Genomic DNA, 24461 nt, shown 5'->3' on the forward strand with positions numbered 1-24461 from the left:
GTTTGCTGCTTTTCTATATCATTCCTGAAACCAAGCAGATGAGCAACCAAATTATTCCCATGCCTATATTAAGATGGATGCAAGTTAAAGAAGAGTTTGATCTGTGTTCATAAAGAATGTTTGGAACTTCCTGCTTTGAGATTTGCAAACACTAATTTGGATCATTGGTTTGTGCGACATAGTATACCAAGTACAAACGTTTGTATTTTTCAACTTTTGACTGACTGGCTGCATTGCACCTCGGAGATAAGTTAATTGGAAATTGGTGCTTCTTTTCTTATGGGGTAATTTCATGCACTTTTTCTGTAAGTAACTAAATCCATGTCTCTGCAGGATAGTCAAGTCATTCGGATTTCATTCTCCAACCTATTTAAAGAGTTCAAGTCCACAGCCACATGGCTCCAGTTTCCTTTTGTTTGTGGTGCTGTGAAAGGCTCTGTGTATAATGTTACTGCAAAAACTGCTAAGCAAGGTAAGGGAGTTTTCAACTTCTGTCTTTACTTTTATTGTACAATTTCTTCAATTGCTTGTATTCAGAAAAAATATTACTGAATTTATATTTTCTTTTCTGTGAAAAATTTACCAAAACTCTGAAGTGATTTATTGGTATTGAAGTAATTCCATACTCTTCTTTGAAATAGTGCAATGAAATCCTTATTGATTACCTATCTGAATAAATGGATTAATGTAATATCAAAAGATGACAAATCTGAAATTCCTCTCAGGACTTGGGCTAATTTTATGTTGAAAGGTATGGCTACATTAAGACACTTCATTTCCAGAAAAACTGCTGAACAAGTGTCAAATATAAAAATAAATTAGTATTAGTTAAAAAAAATCATCAGAAAAAAGGACTGAACCCTGTAAAACCCTAAGATGATGATGATCAACATTCAAGAATTTTGAAAGTTGGCTATGAAGGTAGTGAATACTCTAGTTATCAACTTCCACAATTATATAGATTCTGGAATAGTTCCTTCAGACTTGGAGGGTAGCGTAAAGGTGAAGGAGAACAGTCTATAGAAAGATGTATATTAAGATACAGAAAATAATATAATTGGATGTATTCAGAATGGATCTCCAACTTGTATTTTGATAAATCAATTGGAAACCACTAAGGATGTATCCAGTAGAGTATTGACAGGAAACCTGGGGATATGATATATTTGGATTTTCTGAAGGCTTTCAATAAGAGTATGATACACTAATGTTGAATAAAAGCTTGTTCTCAGATACAAAAATAAGGGGAAGATTAATAGGATTGTAGTCAAGTGACTAGCTGCAACTAGTCTGATACCATAGGGATCATTATTTAAGTCCCTAATATTCAAAATCTGTACCAACATTTTGTCAGAAAGGATTAAAAGCTTCAAAGTGTGCTTATGCAAAATTAATTGAGAATGTGAGTAATGTGGACACAAAGAAGCTTCAAGGGGATATGGACAAACTAAATGAATGGGCAACATTATGGCAACTAATCAAAGAATTTCTTGTTTAAGTTCAACTGGTTCTTCTATTCCAACATAGTTTGGTTTGTGTAGGACTGAGTGCCCTTTAAAGTTGCTAGCAATTCATTTAGTCGTCCCAGTAGTTGGTAAAAAAAAGACAATGCCTTGAGGTACAGTAAATAGATTTGGACAATAAATGTATATATTTCTCTACTGCTTACATCCTGAGGACATTTTGTTTAGTTTGCACAAACATCATTGGTCAAGAGTAACAGGTGGTGTACCCTTCCTTTTCCAAGCAACTGAACCTGGCTAAACAGAAACTTATTTAATCACAATAGAGTTTCAGACCTGAATTTTGTTTTCCCAGATCTACATAGGTGCCTGATTAAGCAACACAGTATATTTGAAAATAATATATTTGAAATTTTTGAAGTATTTGAAGTTTTTGCTTTCAAATACCCCTGTTGACTCCAATCTTTAAAAATTCTCACCTAAACATTTCTGACCTTCTAAGATTTCCAGATTTTTATTATTCTACCATCGGCAGCCATGCATTTAGCTGCAATAGCTTTGAGCTCTGGACTTGTCCCTCTAAATTTCATGATTCTTTCAACTACGTTAAGGCTCTCTTTTTAAACATTTGGCTACACTTTTAGTCTCTCTTACTGTCAGTTGTCATTTAATGTGAACTGCCTTTAGATGATTTAAGATATTAAGGGTGCCATATTATAAACGTGTTATAGCTGTTCTGTTAATGATAAATAGGAGTCAGTTTAAAAGATAAATCTTTAATTACTACTGAATATGCATCTTATCAGTTAATTATATTGATGTTATTTATGGATAAGCTTGTAATCTTTTCCTTTTATCTTTAAACAGACCTAGTGGGTATTGCCCCTGTTGGTGTAAAATGGACGTGCCTGATGATGGATCTTCGTTATATTTTATCATTTTATTTAAATAGACACTACAGCCACCTGAAAAACATTAAACTTTGCTCTAATATGTTTGTTAAGAACATCTTTACCAGTGACTTGTTGTTTGATCCAAGTAAGTGATCATGTTGTTATCATGGACATCTGAGTTTGCCCAAAAGTTTCTTAAATACTTTGCATTTCAGTACCCAATTTTTAAAAATAATTCGTAGGTTTTTGCTTTCAATACTTTTTTCACATCAAATAATTGAATGACTATTTTTTAAAAATTGGTGATCAGAAGTTTCTCAAGAGAACATTAAGTAGTATGCGATAGAACATTGGGGAAAATTTTTCAGAGACATTGTAAGTTGTACACGGCAAAGGTCTGGAAACAAATAAGAAGTTATAATCAAGAGGGAAGTAAATGGAAGCAAGATTGAGTGATGGTAGTAAGTAGCAATAAGTGGCCTTGGTGATCAATAGAAAGTGATGTAGAAGCTCAGATAAGGCAAAACCGGACACTAATATTGTGTACAATTGGTTGTAAATAATCTGAGTAACATAGGGTGATATCTTAATGGCATTAGTCTGGAAAAACTTTGGCTCATTCATATATATTGAACATATGAATTGGAGGCAGGTTTAGTCCATTATTCATTTACCTGTACATGCTTTGTCACAGTAAGACCATGGCTGATTAATTGCAATTAACACATATTGAGGGGTAAATTTTTTTCTCACAAATGATAGTTGATTTCTAGAAGGAGTGCCAGTGGAGGTGGCGAAGGCAGCACAGTAATAATGTTTAAGAGGTATCTGCACAGCTATGTGAAAATGTATGGCATAGAGCAGAATGAAATTGATGTAGTCAAGTAGATCGGCATGATGATCAGCACAGATACTGTAGATCGAAAGGCCTTTTCCTATGCTGGACAACTCTCCACTAATCCACCTGCGAAAATGGAAGCTTTCACATTTTTACATTAAATTCCGTTTGCCATATCTTTAGTCATTCACTTAACCTATCTACATCCTTTTGCATGTCTTCCTCAAAACCTTTCTTAACTTTTTTTCATCAGCAAATTTGTCAACTATACTTTTAGTATTTTCAACCAAGCTATTTTTATACAGTGAATTCCAGTTAATTGGGACACCTTAGGACCAGTACATCTTGGTCCAATTAAGCAGTTGTCTCAATTAGCCGAAGTTTCATGGAAATCGTTAAAAGGTATAAAAAAGACAACCTGCTGTTTAACAGAGTAATAAATTATTTATATGAAATACCAAACAGATCAGAACATTACTAATCTTACTACAGTAGTATAAAACTGTGTATTAATTCCTAATAGTAATCAATGAAGGAATTCATCCAGTGTACACGCCATGTTTTTTTGATTGACTATAAATGAACAAAATCAGTGCAAACACCTTGTGCAGATAATAGATGATCCTTCATTGGATGATTAGCTGCATGATTAGCTCGTTTAGATCTGTCAACTTTATGACTTTCATCATCTTCATATTTCCCGCCTTGATGTTGTGATATAATGCTTTCGGTGATCGCATGATCCAAATTTCATTTCATTGTAACGTCTAAAATGATTGTTGATGCCGTCAAATTCCTTGTAGTCCCTAATTTGTTGAAGTAGTAAAATTGTTTCATTTTCACTCCTGGCTGTTTCTGGCATTTCTAATTCTGAATGCTTGAAACCAGAATTAACAAAACTGTTTTGAGTTGGCTTACTGCTAATTTCTTGCCAACTATCAGGATGTCAAATTGTACACAACACAGTTATGTGATCCATTGCTTTCTTTGACCTGATAGTTCTGTGTGATTGTAACAAAGGGAACCATCCGGCTTCGCATGATTAATTTTAAAATAGGCCATTAGCATTGTATCTGTAGATGTCATGAACATAAAATTTTTGAAACAAGTCATGGACCGTTGCAAATTTCCATGTTTCAGCACTTACAGCATCAGTACTATTTTTCTTGCCATGTGCTTTCTTGAATTTATTCTGGTGCTTACTTTTCCATCAAGACAACTAATCACTTGTTGCTTCAAAATCTTTGTGATTCAGATTCTTAGCTAGTTCCTCAGATTTGTTTTTAACGTTGATCCACTGACACATAGACCTCATCCAGTTACAATGGAAATCTATTGATTGAGGGCCTCTTCAACATCTGGATCCTTATCTTCATGCTTTTGTTTTTGGGATTTTCTCTGTTGTCCCTCACATCATGCCCATTCTTCCTGAAGTTTATCTTGCTGATGTATTATAAGCGTGCAGTTGTAGATTTCGGCACTCCAGTTATTGCTGACAATGAGTGGTGTTGGGCTTTTAATTTGGTTGAGTAGGATAATTTTTTTCAGTTAGTGTCAAATCTTTTTGCAGCATCTTGGCAAGAGTCTGAACATTTATAAAAGTTAAAATAAAACAACAAAATGATCAAAAATCACTGCTGTTTGATTCTGCATTCATTGGTCTAAATGGATAACAACACAAGCACACGCAACTGATGTTATTTAAAACTGTTGGCTTTAAGCTCAATGTAGTGTCTAATGGCTTCAGAAGGGCATGCGAATGATACTAGTTAGAAACTGTTCAGCAACAATGTCCTATCCCAATTAAACAGCATTGTCTCCCAAATAAATGAAGGACTATTTTCTTGATTAATTTTTCTTCAAGAATTGTCCCAAATAAGCTACTGCCCCAATTAAGTAATGACCCAATTAACTGGAATCCACTGTATAATTCCTGTAGCACACCATGCATTAGAAAAGATCCATTCATGCCTAATTTCTGTTTCCTTGACCTTGCAAACTGTGAAAAGCCATAGGATAACACAATAATGGAATGGACAGGACAATAGAGTGATAAAGCAAGGTAACATTGGCTACCTAAAGTTAACTGTCCGTGTCCAGGTAATTTTGTTATAGGTCAAGGAAATGGGTCTCCTGATAGATTGCCAAAATTAATCATGCAAGAACTGGAAATGCCTCTCAATCTGTTGGATATTTTAAAGCAGCATGTTTATGGATTCTGTTTAGGTGGACTAAAAGGATGAAGGATTACTGTATTTCCTTTTGAAGTTGATCTTGGGTCCTCACTTATGGATTATGGAATGAATAGTCAATGTCAACTGATGTAGGAAATCAGGATATGCTACTTTTATGTAAATACTTTATCTACTCAGGTGTGACAGTTCATAAAGCTAAGCGGACGGGACTGGTGCCTCATGGTTTTTGCCCAATGCCACGAGAAATGGCTTTCCTTGTGCCCAAAGGAGAAAACTGGCACGATCTCTATGATTATATCAGGTCAGTTTTGCTGCAATAGGAGAAAATATGGTTACTCATGACAAATGAGTGACCAAAAAATATGCTTCTTGGTCATGTTGGTTAAAGAAGAGAAACACCATGATATGCCTGCAAACAAACCCTCCTTGTTGGGCTTAAGGTGTCTTCAAGGATGTATGAATGACAGGATATTATTTTGTGTTGTACGTGTACTTCATTGTGGGGATTAGTTATTAGGGTAGTTAAATGTGCCAAAATAGACAAGGCATGAGACTTTCACAATTAACTCGAGTGATACACCATGAGTAATAGTTTATAGTTAAGTAGTAATGTGAATTTAGAAATTTAACTGAATATTTGCTAAGATTCTGGAGCTTTCTACTGAAAAACTCGTAAGAATTCACAAATGATCGGTTATAAACTTGCTGCTACTCTTTTGGGTTTCTATAAAAAAGCCTTGTTTGCAGAACTTGAGAACTGCCCTGTAAACTCCAGAGTTCACTTTACTCTTATTATAATTAATTATATCAGTGCAGAATGAAGCTATTTGATTCTAGTGCATGTTGCTCAAGCACAAAAAACTGGAAATGCTAAAAATCTAAAAATTAAAAACAGACAATGTATGTTTGATCCATTTGGCTTTGTTGCTGCATGGAAATTTACCTTGATTTATATGTTTGTCGTCAGATTTCCTTCAGACGGAGTTAAGATGCCATATGACTCAATGCAGAAGGGACAAACAAGCCCAGATGACACAGGTTAGAAATGTAATTAACTTAATTTCAAGATTAATATGAAGAATTTCAAAGGTCTTCCAGTTTTATATTGTTAGTTCTTTCATTAATATTTAAAGGTCCAGTAGTTAGGTTGAGTTGCATAGTTTTTGACATTGTTAAGGACTAGTTAAAGAGAGGGACTTTAGTTGTAGTAGGTGTATGTTTCTGTATTAATTTTTGCTTGCATTAGGTGAGTTGCCAGATCAGAGAATAACAAATGTGGCTATGTATTCAAGATGGGCAACAGGAATAAGTCACAGAATTGAGAAAATCTGTAGATGCTGGAAAATGCTGGAGAAGTTCAGCAGACCAGGCAGGATCAATGGAAAAGAGTAAATAGTCGACATTTTGAGCTGAGACCCTTCATGAGGACTGGAAAGGAAGGGGAAAAGTCAAAATAAGAAGGTGAGAGGAGGTGAGAAGTACAAGGTGGCAGGTGATAGGTGAAACCTGGAGATGGGGAAGTGTTGAAGTAAAGAACTGGGAATTTCATTGATGAAAGAGATTAAGGGCTGGAGAAGGGGAAATCTGATGTGAAAGGACAGAAGACCATAGAATAAAGGGAAAGGTGAGGAGCACCAGAGGGATGTGATGGGCAGGTAAAGAGATGAGATGTGAGAGATGTGAAAGGGTCACAAGAATAGGGAATGGTGAAGTGGGGGGGGGGGGGGAATTACTGGAAGTACAAAAAATTGATGTTCATGCCATCGGGTTAGAGGTTAGACAAGTGGAATATAAGGTGTTGTTCCTCCAACCTGATTGTGACCTCATTGTGGCAGAAGAGGAGGCCAGGAACCGACATGATGGAATAGGAATGGGTAGTAGAATTGGATGTCCACTGGGAAATCCAACTTTTTGTGGTGGACGGAGTGAATGTGCTTAACAAAGAAGTCTCCCAATCTACATCGGGTCTCATTGTTATATAGGAGGCTATCCTGGGAGCAGCAGATACAGTAGATAATCCCAACAGACTCTCAGGTGAAGTGTCACCTCACCTGGAAGGACTGTTTGAGGCCCTGAATGGTAGTGAGGGAGGAAATGTAGGGGCAGGTGTGGCACTTGTTCTGCTTGCAAGGATAAATGCCAGGAGAGAAAGCAGTTGGGAGGGATGAATGGATGAGGGAGTTGTATAGGGAGCAGGAGGGAAGGAAAGATAGGTTTGATGGTGGGATCCCGTTGGAGGGGTGGTGGAAGTTTCAGAGAATTATGTGCTGGATGCAGTGGCTTGTGGGGTGGTGAAGACAAGAGGAACCCTATCCCTGGTATAGCGCTGGGAGGATGGGGTGAAGGCAGATATGTCTGAAATGGAAGAGATGTGGGTGAGGACAGAGTTAATGGTGGAGGAAGGGAAGCCCCTTTCTTTGAAGGAGGACATCTCAGTTGTTCTGAAATGAAAGGTCTCATCCTGACAGCAGATGCAGTGGAGATGGTGGAATTGAGAGAAGGGAATGGCATTTTTTAGAAATGACAGGGTTGGAAGAGGTATAGTCCAGATAGCTGTGAGACCCAGTGGATTTATAAAAGATACCAGTACATAGACTGTCTCTAGAGGTGGAGACAGAGAAGTCGAGAAAGGGGAGGGAGGTGTCAGAAATGGGCCATGTAAATTTAAGGGCAGGGTGGAAGTTGGATGTAAATTTGATGAATTTGATGATCTCAACATAGGTGCAGGAACCTGTGCCAATGCAGTTGTCAAGAAGACCCTTTCCCTTGCTTCCATGGTTTTCTGCCCTCTCCATTCAGATCCCACCTTTTCCAGCTCTTTATCTTTCACCAATCAACTTCCCAGCTCTTTAATTCACCCCTTCCCCTCCCAATATCCTGTTACCTTGTACTTCCTCCTCCCCTCCTCGCAACTTCTTATTTTGACTACGCCCCTTCCTTTCCAGTCCTGATGAAGGCTCTCGGCCCAAAATGTCAACTGTGTACTCTTTTCCATAGATGCAGTCTGGCTTGTTGCATTCCTCCGGCAGTTTATGTATGCAAAGGAATAAGTTCCTGATAACTACAGGTATAAGGATGAAGGGAAGCTGAAGGAAAATTTACTGAGGGATATTACACTTGGAAATGCAGGGATTAGTCAAATATAATTGGCAGGCTTTGTTAAGGGGCAATCCTGTATGATCAATTTGAATTTTAAAGTGATAACAAAATGTTTTGATCAAGGAGTGTAATCAATGTAGTTAATCTTTGGATTTCAATAAGATTTTGGACAAGATGACCTATGAGAGATGGTCCAGAAGATCAGTAAGTTAGATACTAAATTGGCTTGGTGATAGAAAACAGAGAATGATGGTAGAGCCAAACACGAGGAAATCTGCAGATGCTGGAAATTCAAGCAACACACACATTTTGTGAATGATGGTAGAGAATTGCTTTTGAGATTGGAAGCTATTATTTGGGATTAAAAGCTTGCATCTCTTTCTATTAGAGTTTAACCTGTAATATGCTCTGGTTTTGTTTTACCTCATCTAGGTCATTCAGCACATTGCACTCCAATTAGAATGAATTCACACACAGTGAGTGTCAGTAAGGCTGTCAAAGACAGAGTTTCCCTCATCCAACAAATTACCAGCCCAGAAGCAGTGAGTACCTGATAAAAATCCTACTGACCCATTACTTAAAAGTGTTTTAATTTATTCAGTGTTTATTTTTGCACAATTTGTCTAGATGTCAAGAGTACTTTCAGTGGATTACTTTGGAAGTACAGCTACCATTGTTATATCACAAAGAATATTCAATTATTTAGGAATCTCATGAATTGAAGATATATCAAAGGATTCACAAGCAACGATAATTTTTTTGAAATGTAACAAATAGTGTTTTGTGGATAAATTCGCATTCAATTGCTTTTGGGGAAGTACCATGGGATTTTCTAACCCTTTATGAAAGGATAAATGGAAAAGGATAAATTCCAATTTGAAGTAATATTTGCTCACACCACCAAATGTGTGGCTTAGTGTTATGAATGTGCCGCAACTCTGAGGGGCCAAAGGGTACAAAGTTGCCCCCTCCTTTTTGAGAATCGTAAGATCGCTATTAATTTGGGTCTGGGACCCAGGAAATGAGAGAGAGACATGCAGAATCCACAAGGTTTGGAATGTGTCCTGGCCTCAGCGAAACAAAAACCCCTGATAACGGCTATTGTCTCTTGGAGACGGAATTGTGTATTGAGTGCTGTACTATTCATTGAAGCCCCTCAGGGGACGACCAGAGTGGGCTGGTTGAGGGATTGCATCATCCCAACCTGATTGACATCAGGTTGGGATGATGCAAAGAGGGTCTGGGGAACAACCCCTTTAGACGCACCAGGAGAAATGCTAGAAATCCCGTGACAGCGTTTAATAGCGACAGCTGGTGGGGGCTCGTGTGTGTCCTTCCCTCTCCTGGGATTGGCGGGCTCACCACGGAAGAACGGTTTAGCTAAAGGAGATGCCACAAGTGAACGGCCACACCAATGAGACTCCGACGGATCGAAATCATAAAAGGAAAAGCTGGCAAGTTTTTCTCCCAAAAATCTCTCTCTCTCTCCAACCATTGCAACTCAGCAGTCCCCAAAGGTTGCAGCCTGCATGAACTGAGTGACTTTTATATTTCCATCAGACAATACATTATCCCCTAGACCAGGGGTCAGCAACCTTTACCACTGAAAGAGCCACTTGGACCCGTTTCCCACAGAAAAGAAAACACTGGGAGCCGCAAAACCCGTTTGACATTTAAAATGAAATAACACTGCATACAACATTTTGTTTTGCCTTTATGCTATGTATAAATGTGTTGCATTTATGAAATTGATGAACTCCTGCAGAGAAAACGAAATTACATTTCTGCATGCAACAAAAACATTTTGAACTCCGAAAAAAAGACGTTGGGTTGAAGGTTATCTTTAAGTAAAATACTCAACATCTATTTGAGTCCTTCTTGTATTTATGAAAAACGCCAAACTTAAATTTGCCGCCAGCAGCAAACCAAAAATAACGTCAGCCAGCTGTCAACCTGAAAAATAAAAGGACTATTTCACTGAACAATGAAAACATATGAATATACGTAAAATAATAGGCAATTAAAATAATTATCATACTTGGTCAGGTTGACTCACACCTGACAATGCAGTCGTATTCAGTAGGGATGGATCGATGCTTAGGGAAGTGACCGGGAAGGATAATGAACTCTCTGAACTCACAGAAGCGTTTCCCAAACGATGTTTGCATTGCGATGATTGCAGAATGTAAATACTCCGAATTTATCATGTCGTGACCTTGTTTGAACTCTCTCAAATTGGGGAAGTGAGACAATGTGCCTTTCTGTAAATCTCTGGCAAGCACTGTCAACTTGCGCTCGAATGCCAAAACATCCTCCAACATGTGCAGGGCTGTACGTCCTTACCCCTGAAGAGCTGTGTTCAGCGTGTTCAGGTGCGCTGTCATGTCTACCATGAAGTGTAGCTTTTCCAGCCACTCTGGCTGTCCCAGCTCAGGAAAGGTGAGCCCTTTGCTGCCCAGGAAAGTTTTCACTTCTTCCAGACACGCGACAAAGCGTTTCAGCACCTCCCCTCTGGACAGCCAGCGATAAAAACACGTTGTAGCGGTGTGCTACACGCAGTCAGTAAACTGCAGTCAAAGGTAGCTTTATTCGAAATAAACAGCCTTGCTTTTAAGCCTCCCTCAACCCGCCCCCCCCATGGGCGCAGATGCTGCAAAAGACATGTACTCACAAACCCCCGTAGGCTATCTCCCTTAGCCTGAACGCTGGCTAATTGTGAGCCGGTTCGAATGTGTCAGGAAATGGGTCGCCACAACGTCTTATTTAGATTGTACAAGATCACCATAATCTTCAAATTTAGAATTACATTTCGAAAACTAACAAACTAACATAAAATACATTTTAATTAAATAGTGACCAATTATTTCCCAAAGCAACAGGGAGCCGCAGCACAGACGTAAAAGAGCCACTTGTGGCTCCGGAGCCGCGGGTTGCCGACCCCTGCCCTAGACAATGATAGAGCTTATTTCTTATTGATTATTATTATACCCGCACTTTTAGATTTAGTATTGATGACGTATATTATCTGTATATTTGCATTGATATTATTTTTGTGTATTTTTACTAATAAGTACTGTTAAAAATAGTACCATCAGACTTCAACGGACCTCTCTATCTTTGCTGGTGAGTGACCCAGTTACGGGGTTCATAACACTTAGGAATATGAATAGATCTGTAGCTGGAATTAGTTATGTCATCAGTATCTAGGACTGGAGCTTCCACCCATTGTCTCCAGGCCTTGTTATTTCATCTCCCTGAGGTAGCTGGTATACAATGGGTACCCACATTAAAAGAGACTAAGCAACCGGTCTCAGCAGCTGAGGCAGCCAGTTGCTGAGACCACTATTGATATGCACAGATTCTTCAGTGCCATCACTTTGCATTTATCATGGATGCAGAGGCAATCAAAATCATCTGTATGGAACACTTTGAAGACTTCATTTGTAACTCTTTACTTGATGTGACTGTCCTTATTCCTTCCACGGTATTCTCATTGGTTCCGCCTCACCATTTCTCCTAGCCAATAAGATATTGAAAAGGGAACAACTGGAAATTAAAAGAAAAACACTGCCTCAGGAACAGGCAGTATCCCTACTGAAGTTCTACAATGTGGCAGAGAACTGTTAGGTCTTGAATTTGTAATATGATTGTCCACCGATGGAAAGAGGTCCTAAGATGCCACAGTCAATGGCAATTTTCAAGAAAGTGTTCAAAGAGAGTTTTGAGTTGTAGTGTGGATTCTCTCCACAGTGGACATCATCCATTTTCTAGTACTTAAAATGGATTTCAAACAAAACTACTTTATTATGTCGATACTTTTCAATTTTTCTTACACAAACCTGAACCTCGCCTCACATAAACAACCCTCAAGTAAACCTCATCTTCAAAAATATTGGAAATTCCTGTGAAATTTATGGTGGTTGCACTCTAGAACAGGAGTTCCCAACTTGGGGTCCAGGGACTCCTCCCTTCGTGGTGGGAGTCCAATGCATAAAAATGGTTGGGAACTTCTGCTCTTGAACCAAGGTTTCTAAAACCTTGGTAGTCGTGCATTTGCTGCACTTGGAGGTCGAGCAATAAGCCATCATTGATTCAGAGGATGTGAAAGGGTGGGCTGTATGCTCAGCATCTGGAAGACAAATGAGCTCTGTCAGCCTGCCACTGTACAACACTGGTGAGTTCCTAAAATATCTCTTTCCTTAACCTGGCAGTAATAAAATTCATCTTCAGTTTGCCAGCACTGCATTCGATAATTGAAGAAAAAGGTATTTTAAGTTCAAAGTATCAAAGGTGGCAATGCCCTGCCTACCTGGCAAGCAATGATCGCTGTCCTGCTTTTTGCTTTTGAGACTTACAGTAACTACCTTTGTAGGCATCTTGAGGTGCTTTCCACAAAATACTTAAAAAATTTACTGGAAGAATAACCAATGCCAATTTCCCCACTATTGTACTGCTATTTACATTCAGTCAGCCCTTTTGGGCAGGCCATGTCATTCACATTTTTAACACCAATAAAGAACCTCTGTTTGGAGCAATGTCTTCGAAAGAGATTACCAAATAGACAATGGAAAAGACTCTGGGCCTCCCAGCGCTCAATGCTTCCTTAAAAACATGTAACATCTCTATTGATTTTTGGCCTATGACCACACAAAGTGCCATTTTAGTTGGTATTAAGGACCTCTAGTCCTTGCATTGGGAATTTGCAGAAGTCCTACATAAATGGTAGAAGGAGCTTGAAACGTCAGTATCAGATTTTACTTAAATGTATTCCAAGAAAAATCCTTTAACATTTCTTGAAATTTAAAGTTCTTGTAACAAAGTAATCTTTTTCCCCTTTTTGTTGACTATTCTTCAAGAGTTGTTTCCTTTTCCAGGAACGGTGTAGGTATCGGAGGTCGCCTCGGATTGTTAAGAGCATCCCAGAAATACATTTGGATACCACGTTGTCGTCCAGTCATGGTGGAGTTAGCAGGGAATGTGAGACTGATAACACAACAAAAAATATTGAATGTATGAAGGTGATTCCAGCAGATGATGGCGGAATTCATGTTTTTGCGGATCACAGCGGTAGAGCAGTAATTCACAGAGCCAGCAGTGATACTGAGGTGAGATTTAAAATTTATCAATTATATTTAAATTTCTGCTAGTTTAATTTTAGGTTCATAGTTGGTGAACTTTTGATCACAATTTTTGATTGGAGTTTAGGTGAAATTTCAAAAGCAACTTATAAAAATATGTTATAAAAAGATAATGGATAAAAAGTATAATTTCTGGATGGTAAGAGTGGAGATGCATCTCTTTACCAAAGGAGGTGTAAAACGCTCCTTTCTTCCGCTAGCCTGCAGGTCACCCTTGGGCAAGGTATAGCACCTGTTTAGACCCTGATCAGGATCACGTGAATTCATAGGATGGTCACATGAGCTGCTGGTACATATCATAAGTCCTGGTAATGTGACCACTGACGCCTGTGAGGACCACTCATAATAGCTGAGGTGCCCCGTCTTGTAATGGCACTGCCCGGAAGAAGGCAACGGCAAGTTACTTCTGTAGAAAAAATTGCCAAGAATAATCATGGTATTGAGACCATGATTGCTCACGTCATACGACACAGTACATGATGCTGATGAATATAATTTAATTTTTTTTTTAAATTAAAATGTATCATCGAAATTTGTTGCTTTGCAGTACAGTGCAAAGATACAAAAATACTATAACATACCAAATGAATAGTACAAAACAAAAGGAATAATCAAGTACATTCATGAGTTTAGAAATTTGATGGCAGAGGGAAAGAAGCTGTTCCTGAAGTATTGAGTGTGGATCTTCAGGCCCCTTTACTTCCTCCCTGACAATAGTAATGACAAAGGGCATGTTACAGATGGTGAAGGCCCTTAATGATGGATGCTGTCTTCTTGAGGCTCCATTTTGGTTTTTGAAGTGTCCTCGATGGTGCAGATGGTTGTATCCATGATGAAGCTGGCTGAGCGTATAACCCTCAGGATTTGAGGGGATTGCCACTTGCAATCCTGTGCATTGGAACCTCCATATGAGGCTGTGATCCAACCACGTGTGCTCTCCATTAAACGTCTGGCAAGAGTCATTGGTGGTAGATGAAATCTCAAAATTCCAATGAAGCAAAAACAGTGGTGTGCTTTATTTGTGATTACATCAATATGTTGGGCCCAGAACAGATCCTCAGTGATGATGACACCTAGGAACTTAAAGCTGCTCATAGTTCCCAATTGTTAACAAATATTTTGACTTCATCAGAAGCAAACAGAACCTAAAGTGTAGTTTCCCAATTTAAAATTTGCAACTTTTAATTTGTGCTCCCTATAAATGTATTCACTCCCCTTGGAAGTTTACATGTTTTATGGTTTTACAATGTTGAATCACAGTGGATTTAATTTGGCTTTTATGACACTGATGAAAAAGACTTTTGTGTCAAAGTGAAAACAAATTTCTACAAATTGGTCTAAATTTGTAAAAATTATTACAACTACTAAACACAAAATAATTAATTGCATAATTACTCGCACCCTTCAAGTCTGCATTCAGTAGATACAACTGTGGCAGCAACTACAGCCTTGAGTTTGTGTGGATAGGTCTCTTATCAGCTTTGCACATCTGGACACTGCAATTTTTCTCCATTCTTCTTCACAAAACTGCCCAAGTTCTATCAGATTGCATGGGAATTGTGAGTGAACAGCCCTTTTCAAGTCCAGCCCCAAATTCTGAATTGGATTGAGGTCTGGACTCTGACTTGGCCAGTTCAGGACATTAACTTTGTTGTCTTTAAGCCTTTCCTGTGTAGCTTTGGCTTTATGGTTTGGGGAAAACAAATCTTCTCCCAAGTCAGAATTCTCTTGCAGATCACATCAGGTTTTCCTCCAGGATTTCTCTGTATATTGCTGCTTTTATTTTACATAAAATAAATCTTCCAGGGGCTGCTCCAGTGAAGCATCCCCACAGCATGATATACCCACCGCCATGCTTCATCGTAGGGATGGTGTGTTTTTGATGATGTGCAGTGTTTAGCTTACATCAAGCATAGCATTGAGTCTGATGGCCAAAAAGCTCAATTTTAGTTTCATCAGATCATAGAGCATTCTTCCAGCTGGTTTCAGAGTCTCCTACATGTCTTTTGGCAAACTCTAGCTGAGATTTCATGTGAGTTTTTTTCAAAAGTGGCTTTCTCCTTGCCACTCTCCCATAAAGCTGCAACAGGTGAAGTACCCGGGCAACAGTTGTTGTAAGCAACCTCTCCCATTTCAGCTACTGAAGCTTGTAACTCTTTCAGAGTTGTTGTTGGTCTCTTGGTGGCCTCCCTCACTAGTCCTATTCTTGTATGGTTACTCAGATATTTAAGGACAGCCTGCTCTAGGCAGATTTATATTCTTTCCATTTCTTGATGGTTGACAACTGCACTACAAGGGATATTCAGTGACTTCGAAACCATCTCCTGACTTGCGCTTTTCAATAACCTTTTCATGGAATTGCTTGGAGTGTTCTTTTGTCTTCATGGTGTAATTTTTGCTAGGATACTGACTCATCAGCAGTTGGATGTCATAGATACAGGTGTATTTTTACTACAATCGATTGAAATACCTTGGCTGCACACAGATCTCCAAAATTAGATCTCCATTTAACTAATTATGTGACTTCTAAAACAATTGGCTGCTCTAATGATGATTTGGTGTGTCATATTAAAGGGGGTGAATACTTATGCAATTATTTTCTGTTTTATCTTTATAATAATTTTAAATCACCTTGTAGAGATCTGTTCTCACTTTGACCCAAAAGAGTTTTTCTGTTGATCTGTGTCAAAAAAAACCAAATTAAATCATCTATGACTCAATATTGTAAAACAATAAAATATTAGAACTTCCGGGGGGGGGGGGGGGTTGGGTGAAAACTTTATATAGGCACTTGTATTTTTTTAATCTTTAGTCAGCAGGTGTGTGGCAGAGACTCTGTGAGCAGGATAGTGCCCGTCTATGTTGCAAGGAAATATGAGAAACAAATCTGCAAAGAAACTTGGTCTACTTCTCTATTATCAGTGTCCACAGTCAATAATCTATCAAGAAAGAAAGAAAAACAACTTGCTAGAACTGTTTGCTTTTTATAATTTCCAGCATCTGCAGTATTTTGTGTTTTGGAGGAAAGGACAATCGGTGTCTCCTCCTAGTCCTTTAATACTTTGCTAATTGCTAGGAGCTGCACAGATCCTATTATTTGTATTCATTTATTTCTCTCCATTCTTTCTCCCTCCCACTGCTATTCATGGGATTCCTTGGATTCTGTTCTGTAGCAGCAGTACTGTGATCAAGAATCAGGCATTTTGATAATGTTGAGGACAATGTTGAAATGTTACGAGTTTTCTTATATAGCTCTGTAAAAGTATAATTTTCTACAAAGGACCAGCAATCGAAATGCATGGTACAATGGTGCAATTAGTCTTCTCTATAAACAGGGTAAGTTACTTTAAGTGCAGTTCTGCAAAGTTAAAAATGAATAGGCTTCTTGTCAAGCACATCTTGTTTCTGGGCTGTACTATTGATATTTTAAAAAAATACAGATTGTGTGCTAGTGCATTGCACCATGAACTGCAGTACAAAAATACCAAGATCTCCAAACTAATTCTGTGTTATATAGTGTGCAGACCATTTTGTCTTTTTCAGGTACACACTAAAGTCTCAACGCCTACCAGACTTGCTGGTGAAAAATTCAAAATCCATAAGGTAAGTTGTTTGACTTGAAAATTTTCTTCATCCAGATGTTTGACTTGTAGTAGTTTCCTGTACTTTAAAGGGTTTTTACAGAGCATGATAAAAATAGGAAGTATTGTGTTCAAAATCTCCTTAGAATTAATTGTTTAAGGCGAATAATCTGGGAGAGTTCTTAACACATTTATTTGTCTTTGGGCAATATTGGTTCACTAAATTTATATCTTGCTTTTGACTAATGGCACAATTCTTCAGCACTTCAAAATATGGCACTCTAATCACACTTTACCTATTTCAGTCTATCCTTGCTTTTCCTTTATGCAATGTCTTTTATCACTAGCAAGATTGTATATGAGTTAATGCTTAACATTTCTACAAGACTCCACCTGTGACTTTCATTTAAAAATCATCTTTTTATAAGTTATCATTTTTGTGTTTGATATGAAGTAACCAAAATAAAAGCTAGAAAAATTTTCTGTTTACATTGCTTCTACATGCATAACTGTTGGAAAGTTTGGATTTTATTGCTAAGGTTGTAATTCTCAACCACTTTTTTCAGGGTTTGCAACCAGACCCTATACTGAAGCTAAAGAAGATAATTGGATTTGGAGGGTGCACAGTGAAATGCGTAAGTGTGTTCTGAATCCAAAATGGTATTTACAGTAGCTTGTCATCTTGTTACATGCCCTTTCACTTCAGATGTCAGCGACCTCCCAGCTCAAGACTGAAAGATAAATTAGAGATAGGATATCTTAAATTGGGAAAACAACAGCTCAGAAGCAATTTTGCTGATGGTGAAATCCAAAGCTTTGCTATTTAAGAGAAAAATCAAGAAATGTACACATGCACACCTTCATAGAGACCATTTTGAAATTTCACCTTGATTCAATAATCTCATGACAGAAGATTTATAATGCTTTTCCAACAACAGCTGTGCCAGATATTAGTAAATAGGAACTGTCCATTTTGAGGTGTGTATATTCTGTCAATGCAAACAGTACAGGTGGTTCATTATAAGGTGCAGATTTGGAGAATAAAATCTTCAGTGCATTCAGTGTAAGTTATGAAATACAGACATCACCATTTGAGTCACTGTCAGATAGGCAAAATAATCTTATAAAGGAACCCTGTTTTTAAAATTACAGTAATTATATATTGATTTTGTAATTATTTTCCATATTTTGAAATGCATGTCTAAGGTAAGATGGTTCTTTGACCTGCCATTGTAAATACAGATTCATTCTATTGTTACAAAAAATGTGTTTGCTATGATATTGGATATATACAACCACAAATATTTTGAATTAATTTTAAGACAAAATTAAGCAATTAAACTTACTTTGTAGTAATTCTCTAACCAAACATAATTTGGGTAGAGAATTAACTTATTCCTGTGAGAAGTAAAATGATCTACACTGATTCCAATTTAAATGTTAAAATTTATGGCACTTAGCACTCAGCTTTATTTGAAAGCTAGTAACTGTAACATTTATTGTATTATTGTTAGTCCTGATTTCTGTTGTTCTTTTACATATTGCATAATGTTTCAACAATTTGGCTATCACTCTGTGTAGTTAAATGATGAAACTATTTCCTTAATGGTTTGTAAAAAAATTATGGAACCACCCCAGCTATTCCAGAATCAGTTACTGAATTGGTGATGATTAATCTTTAGATATCTTTTCATTATTTTCCCTTTACCCTTTTGATTTTGTGCGATACGAACAATGCTTATGCAAAAGCAGAGTGGCAATCTATCTTAAGAGCTCTGTTGTTTGTTCATTTGCTTCTAAGAAATGGTGAAACAGTCTGGATTTCCCCTTTGTTCCACTGCAAAAATGAGGACGTTGATTTAAAGTGAGGGGAAAAAAGTTTTTTTTTAAGGGTGTGAGAAGAGAAAGTGTTTTTAGAAAATGTGGTTGATATTCAGAATTTGGTGCCAGCAGAAGTGGTGGGGTCACAGTCGCTTTCTTTCACAGATTTAGGCAGGACGTAGAAGGATATGGACCTAATGTGGGATCAGTGGTCAGCTAAAAAAGATGATGGTCTGTTTCTGTTCTGTACAATTCTATGACTATGACTAGATCTTGTTGTGATTACTGATAGACTAAAATGCTGTATTTGTTATTTCTTATATTGCTTTTAATTTTATGTTTTTATATTGCATTTTTTCTTTTAGTGACTATAATTAACTGTAGCTTAGTTGACTATGGCTGTGCATGTTGTGCAGGAAATGCAAATCAAATCTTCTGCTAATATTTGTAGAATAGATCTTATAAAGTTTTTAAATTTTCAGGCTGCATGGACTAAGTCTGGATCAGCAGTGGCCTATCCTTGTCATGCCATTGTCGTGGTGATGGAACTTGATACTGGACAGCAAAGATTTTTCATTGGACACACAGATAAGGTAGTAGAGATACTTTTATTGTTCTTGATACATACTCTGTTATTTTAAGAAACATATATGCATTTCAAAATAAGTCACTGCTTCTCAAAACATGCTACTCACTGTATCCCAACATTTGTAGTCTGGATCAGCCAGTCACTGGATTATGAGATCAGCTAGGTGATTGATCCTGCCTCTGATGAGCTGCTTTGTATTTTATAACTTGCTCTTTGATACACCATGGATGAGGATCCATAGACTATTGAACCTTATACCAAATCAAACCGATGTATCTACACTGGTATTGCTTAGTATAAGTATGTGATCCCAAGAACGAGAATGTTAATAGAATTTGTGCTACAAGGGGTCATTATAGCATTATATGTTTACTGAGATGCAGGATTGACATCACTGCTGTAACAGCAACCTGTGCAGGCCAGTGCTCTTTCCACTTTTTGCCAGAACCTGTGGAAATTCCTGCCCTTATCACTGTTGTGCAGAAACCTATGTGACAACAGCTTTGGTATCAGACAGTTGGTACAAAACTCTACCCACCCTACTACTTCACTGGAAATCTGAATGCTTAGAAGTTGGCTTATTGCACAAGTCCCTGCCAGTCTCTCACAATGACTCATACTGTCCATGCCAGCCTGAGTGAATCCAAGATAGTAACTTTCATAGCTAGCCTTCCACACTGAGCTATACAGGTTTTGCATCAGATCTCTGATAAAGCACCATGGAGACCAGAGGTTCATGTCAGATTCTTGGTACAGTCATATATGCTTGCGTAGATATCATTCTTTAAAGTATAGGGAACTATGTTCCTGTGAGGACTAAGAGTGCAATAATGAATTGGTACTCTCTGAGATCATGCATTTTAAGTTTGCTGTTAAAATACTCTCTTTTTTGTATGCCTTCTGCTAGGTATCTGCTTTGTCTTTTAATGGCAACACAACACTGCTCGCATCTGCACAAACTGGAAATGTAAGTCTGATCAGAGTTTGGAATTTCAACCAAGGCAACTGCCTGGCAATGTTTAAAACCCACGTGCATTCAGTATCATCCCTCAGGTAAGAGCATGAGCCACAGTATTGCTTTTTTTTACATTCCTCCCTTGGTTGGTTATAACTAAAATGATCTGAATAGTTAATGGGACTTTCATTATTCCTCAGATTTTATGTACTTAGTAGATCCTAATGGGGAAGGATTATATACAGAAATGACATGTACCAATGTCATGTTGATACAATGTTATGTTGGAAATCATTTTAGATTAACTTTTTCTATATTTCTCCAACCATCATATTAATAGTATTTTCAAATTAAATGAGGGTTTTAAAAGGAATAAATAATCATATTACTGTGCTTGGTAACAGCATAGGAATGCAATAAATACCAATTACTATAGTGGTACATTTACTACTGCATCTTTATAATGGAATTACTTCAAACATATTTACTTAATAAATATTTACTGAGCTGTTTGAGTCCCCTGTAAATTTAATGTCCCTTCATTCCACAAATATTTTGTGACCAAAAAGAAAGACAATAATTTCCCTTCATACTCTGAATGTTTCACATTGTATAAAATTCGTTATAAGCCATGCAAAACTGTTTTTCTAGTGCATTTGTAGTTTTGTTATGTTTGTGACCCTAAAAGCAAGGTGATGTCATTTTTAAAAGAATGCAACAGTGAAATGCCTTTATACACAAAGGGTACATTTATTGACATTCTGACATGGCTACCCAAACAATTTTGCATTCTTAATGTGAGTTTTGAATGTTTGTTGCTTGAGCCAAATTTAAATTATAATTCTTGAAGTATTAGAACAATTAAAGGAAATATTTTGCATTTTAATGGTTTTCTCAGATGACAGAAAAGTAAAATATTTCTCTTTTTTTTAGTTTTTCATTCAGTGGGGGAGTGCTATGTGGCGTAGGAAAAGATGGTCATGGTAAAACAGTAAGTACTTCTAAAGTTTGTAGTTGACACCCTCCACCATGTCAATATACAAATAAATCTATATCATTAATTGCATTATGAATGGTGCAACTTTATGCAGTACTCAAGAGTATTTAGCTCTAAATAAATAAATAAATACTAAGCAATAAGATTTACAAAACCAGATATAATGAGAAAATCATTTGGGGCAAATGAAGGACTGTAAATCCAACACCTGAAACTTTAAGAAATGCCAGTAATGACCATATTACTACATACAATTAATGCAATGCTTATAAGCAGTCTTGCTACAATATTCTGTAAAATTTATTTGGCAATTAAACTTTTTAAATATTGAAAGCAATCTTTAGTTACAGCTGTTAAAAATTGTAATCCTGCTTTTAAATTTCACTGGAATGCTTATTTGTTAAACAAATGATAGCATTAAGTTGCGACTGCTGCGGAAGTAAAACTGAAAGAGTAGTCAGTGCTCTTGGGTCTAGTCACTTTTATCACTGATTTGCTGTTAGCATTCATTGCTTAAATAGAGATATTTAAACAGTTTGAAGAACTAATACATTCAAATAAGGTTGTACATAATTCTTCAATAATTTTACTTTTTTTTGGAAAGAGATTTCCTTATTTCACAAGCCTAGTCCAGATTTTAAGACCTGGATTAAGAATCATGCTATGAGAATACTTGAGCAACTTGAAATTTAACCAGAATAAACTTGGGTTAAGAAAGGCTGTATTAAAAATATTGATAATGTCAGATCATGAACTTAAATCAACATGTCAAAATGATCCAATCTTAAAGGAAAAGCCATCAAAACAGTACTAGATTTAAGCAACAGGCAAAAAAAAAGTATAAACTAGATTGAAAGTATAAACTGCCAATGGAGGCAATTTCACTTTGTTTTCAAGAGAGTCAAAATAGAAACAAGCATTTGAAATTGTCCTCAATATTTATAAGAAAGGTATTTTTTTCATAGATGGTCGTGGTTTGGAACACGTCAAAGGTAAATCAAGGTGGTGAAGTGCTAGTGATGGCAAAAGCTCATACTGAAGTTGATATTCAGGTGATGAAGATAGCTGATTTTGATGACACCAGGTAAATATATCAATGTTTTTATTTTGTGGAATGATTTATTCATTTTCTTTTCCTGTAATATGTTTTTCTTTCTTTCCCATAATATAATATTGACATGTTTCCTTGAATTTCTACTGAGGATGATAATGGAAATTGTTTTTCGTGCTTTATAATTTAATTCCATTTTAGAGTAGAATTTGGGTTGCGTATACGAGAGAGCAAACATGACGTACTTCGGAGAATATTTGCACTTTTTGTTTATAAGTAATATATGCAGCTCAAGAAAATGCTGTTTTAGCCTTACAGCACTTGTCTAATTGCTCTACTGCAGGATCACTCAGAAACACCTGCACAGTAAACTGGTCCATATTCACACTGAGAGACTTTCACCTGAACAGCAGTGAGTTTAAATATAGTGAGTGACACCAACCAAGCCAGACAGCGCAGTTTGCGAGCACACTGGTTCCTGTCTATCTAACCAACAAACACAAACTAAATCCTAGCTGCTCTTCAAAGGCTTGCCAGGCTCAGGGCAGCTTTAAATGCTCAATTCTGAGACAAAATGTCAATAGCATACCCCCACCGAGGATAAACTCCCCACCCAGGATTACCCTCCAAAACAAAAACTAGAAAATAACAAAGCAAAATAATAAACTACTGTTCCACTGGAAGGAGTGAACACACGCCAGCTGGAGCACACTAACTTATTGGAGAGCACGCAATATCATGGTGATCACTCATAAAAGGGGAGAAAAACTTCAACTCATTCTTTATAAGAGAAGCTAACTCCAACAGGAAGTATCCCAGACAAGTACCCAGTTCATGTTACCTTCTCTCGTTGGCGCTTGTCTAGAGGTGTAGGGGAATCAACATAAAAACAAGTTCACCCTCAGTGAGGTATGTTATTTGTGATGGGAGAAGGGCAAAGCATAAACAGTAGGTCCTATTTGTAGTATATTTATAGCATTTGCACATATTCACAGAAGTGATCCAGAGCCACCAAATCCAAGGGAATAATCTAGAAGCCAAAATCCACAATATGAAAACACAGATCAGAACACAACGATTACAAGTTTGTTCATATGGAAAATAGCGCAATACTTCAGCGACCGATTCTCCCCAGCAACTCTCTCTCCCTTTCTTCCCGGACACAATTTTTAAAAATTGTGCACTCCAAATTCTGTTTGAAGCAGTCCTGACAAGGGGGCAGGTCCTTCAGCACTTTGTGGAGATTTACAGCAGCTTGGCACACCTGAAACAAGAAAAGCTGGACAGAGGGAGAGCATATAACAAAAACACAGATGTGCAGTGCGCACACATGTAACACAGCCCAAAAAAAATCCTAATGTTTTCTCCCATTTCTCGTCTCAATTTTGTGCTTTATCTTTGCTCTCTTTTTGTGCACTCATCTGATTCCCCCCTTAAAAGTGCTTCCTGTGGCATTGATTTGCAGAGTGCAAGCTCTCTGAGTAAAGAAAGATCTCTGTTTCCCAGCTTATTACCATTTTCAGCTTCCAAATTTTAAATTTCTCTAATTGGAATCGTCTGCTATACATCCATATTATCCAAGCCATTCATAATTGAAGAAAAGTTGTCAGGTTTCCAACTGGTTTCTTTTTCAAAAGATGCAATCATCAATATATTCAGTCTTTCACAATGGTTATCTTTCAGTTCTTTCTTTGCATACACTTTATTCCTTTTATGCAACAGTATTGAGACTAACGTAGTTATATGTGGGACCTGCAAATAGAAGTTTAGCACAATTAGTTAAGGATTCTATGCTATATTTTAATTGTCTTGCTCACCTGTAATGTTGCTTTTAACTATTT

The 24461-nt window shown here is 37.3% G+C and overlaps 1 protein-coding gene across 4 annotated transcripts in view; it reads left to right on the forward strand.

Annotated features, from left to right (window-relative positions):
- Positions 1-24461, forward strand: part of wdr90 (WD repeat domain 90) — a 102427-nt gene that overhangs the window by 21871 nt on the left and 56095 nt on the right. For all 4 annotated transcript variants that reach the window (XM_059979302.1, XM_059979300.1, XM_059979301.1 and 1 more), the window contains 12 exons: positions 334-472; positions 2331-2501; positions 5567-5690; positions 6357-6427; positions 8921-9030; positions 13363-13593; positions 17170-17229; positions 17774-17842; positions 19511-19621; positions 20525-20670; positions 21506-21563; positions 22535-22653. In XM_059979302.1, the coding sequence (XP_059835285.1) occupies positions 334-472; positions 2331-2501; positions 5567-5690; positions 6357-6427; positions 8921-9030; positions 13363-13593; positions 17170-17229; positions 17774-17842; positions 19511-19621; positions 20525-20670; positions 21506-21563; positions 22535-22653 (1409 nt within the window). The remainder of the gene's footprint in view (positions 1-333; positions 473-2330; positions 2502-5566; positions 5691-6356; positions 6428-8920; positions 9031-13362; positions 13594-17169; positions 17230-17773; positions 17843-19510; positions 19622-20524; positions 20671-21505; positions 21564-22534; positions 22654-24461) is intronic.

Source organism: Hypanus sabinus, chromosome 9, assembly GCF_030144855.1.
Source record: "Hypanus sabinus isolate sHypSab1 chromosome 9, sHypSab1.hap1, whole genome shotgun sequence".
Lineage (NCBI taxonomy): Eukaryota > Metazoa > Chordata > Chondrichthyes > Myliobatiformes > Dasyatidae > Hypanus > Hypanus sabinus.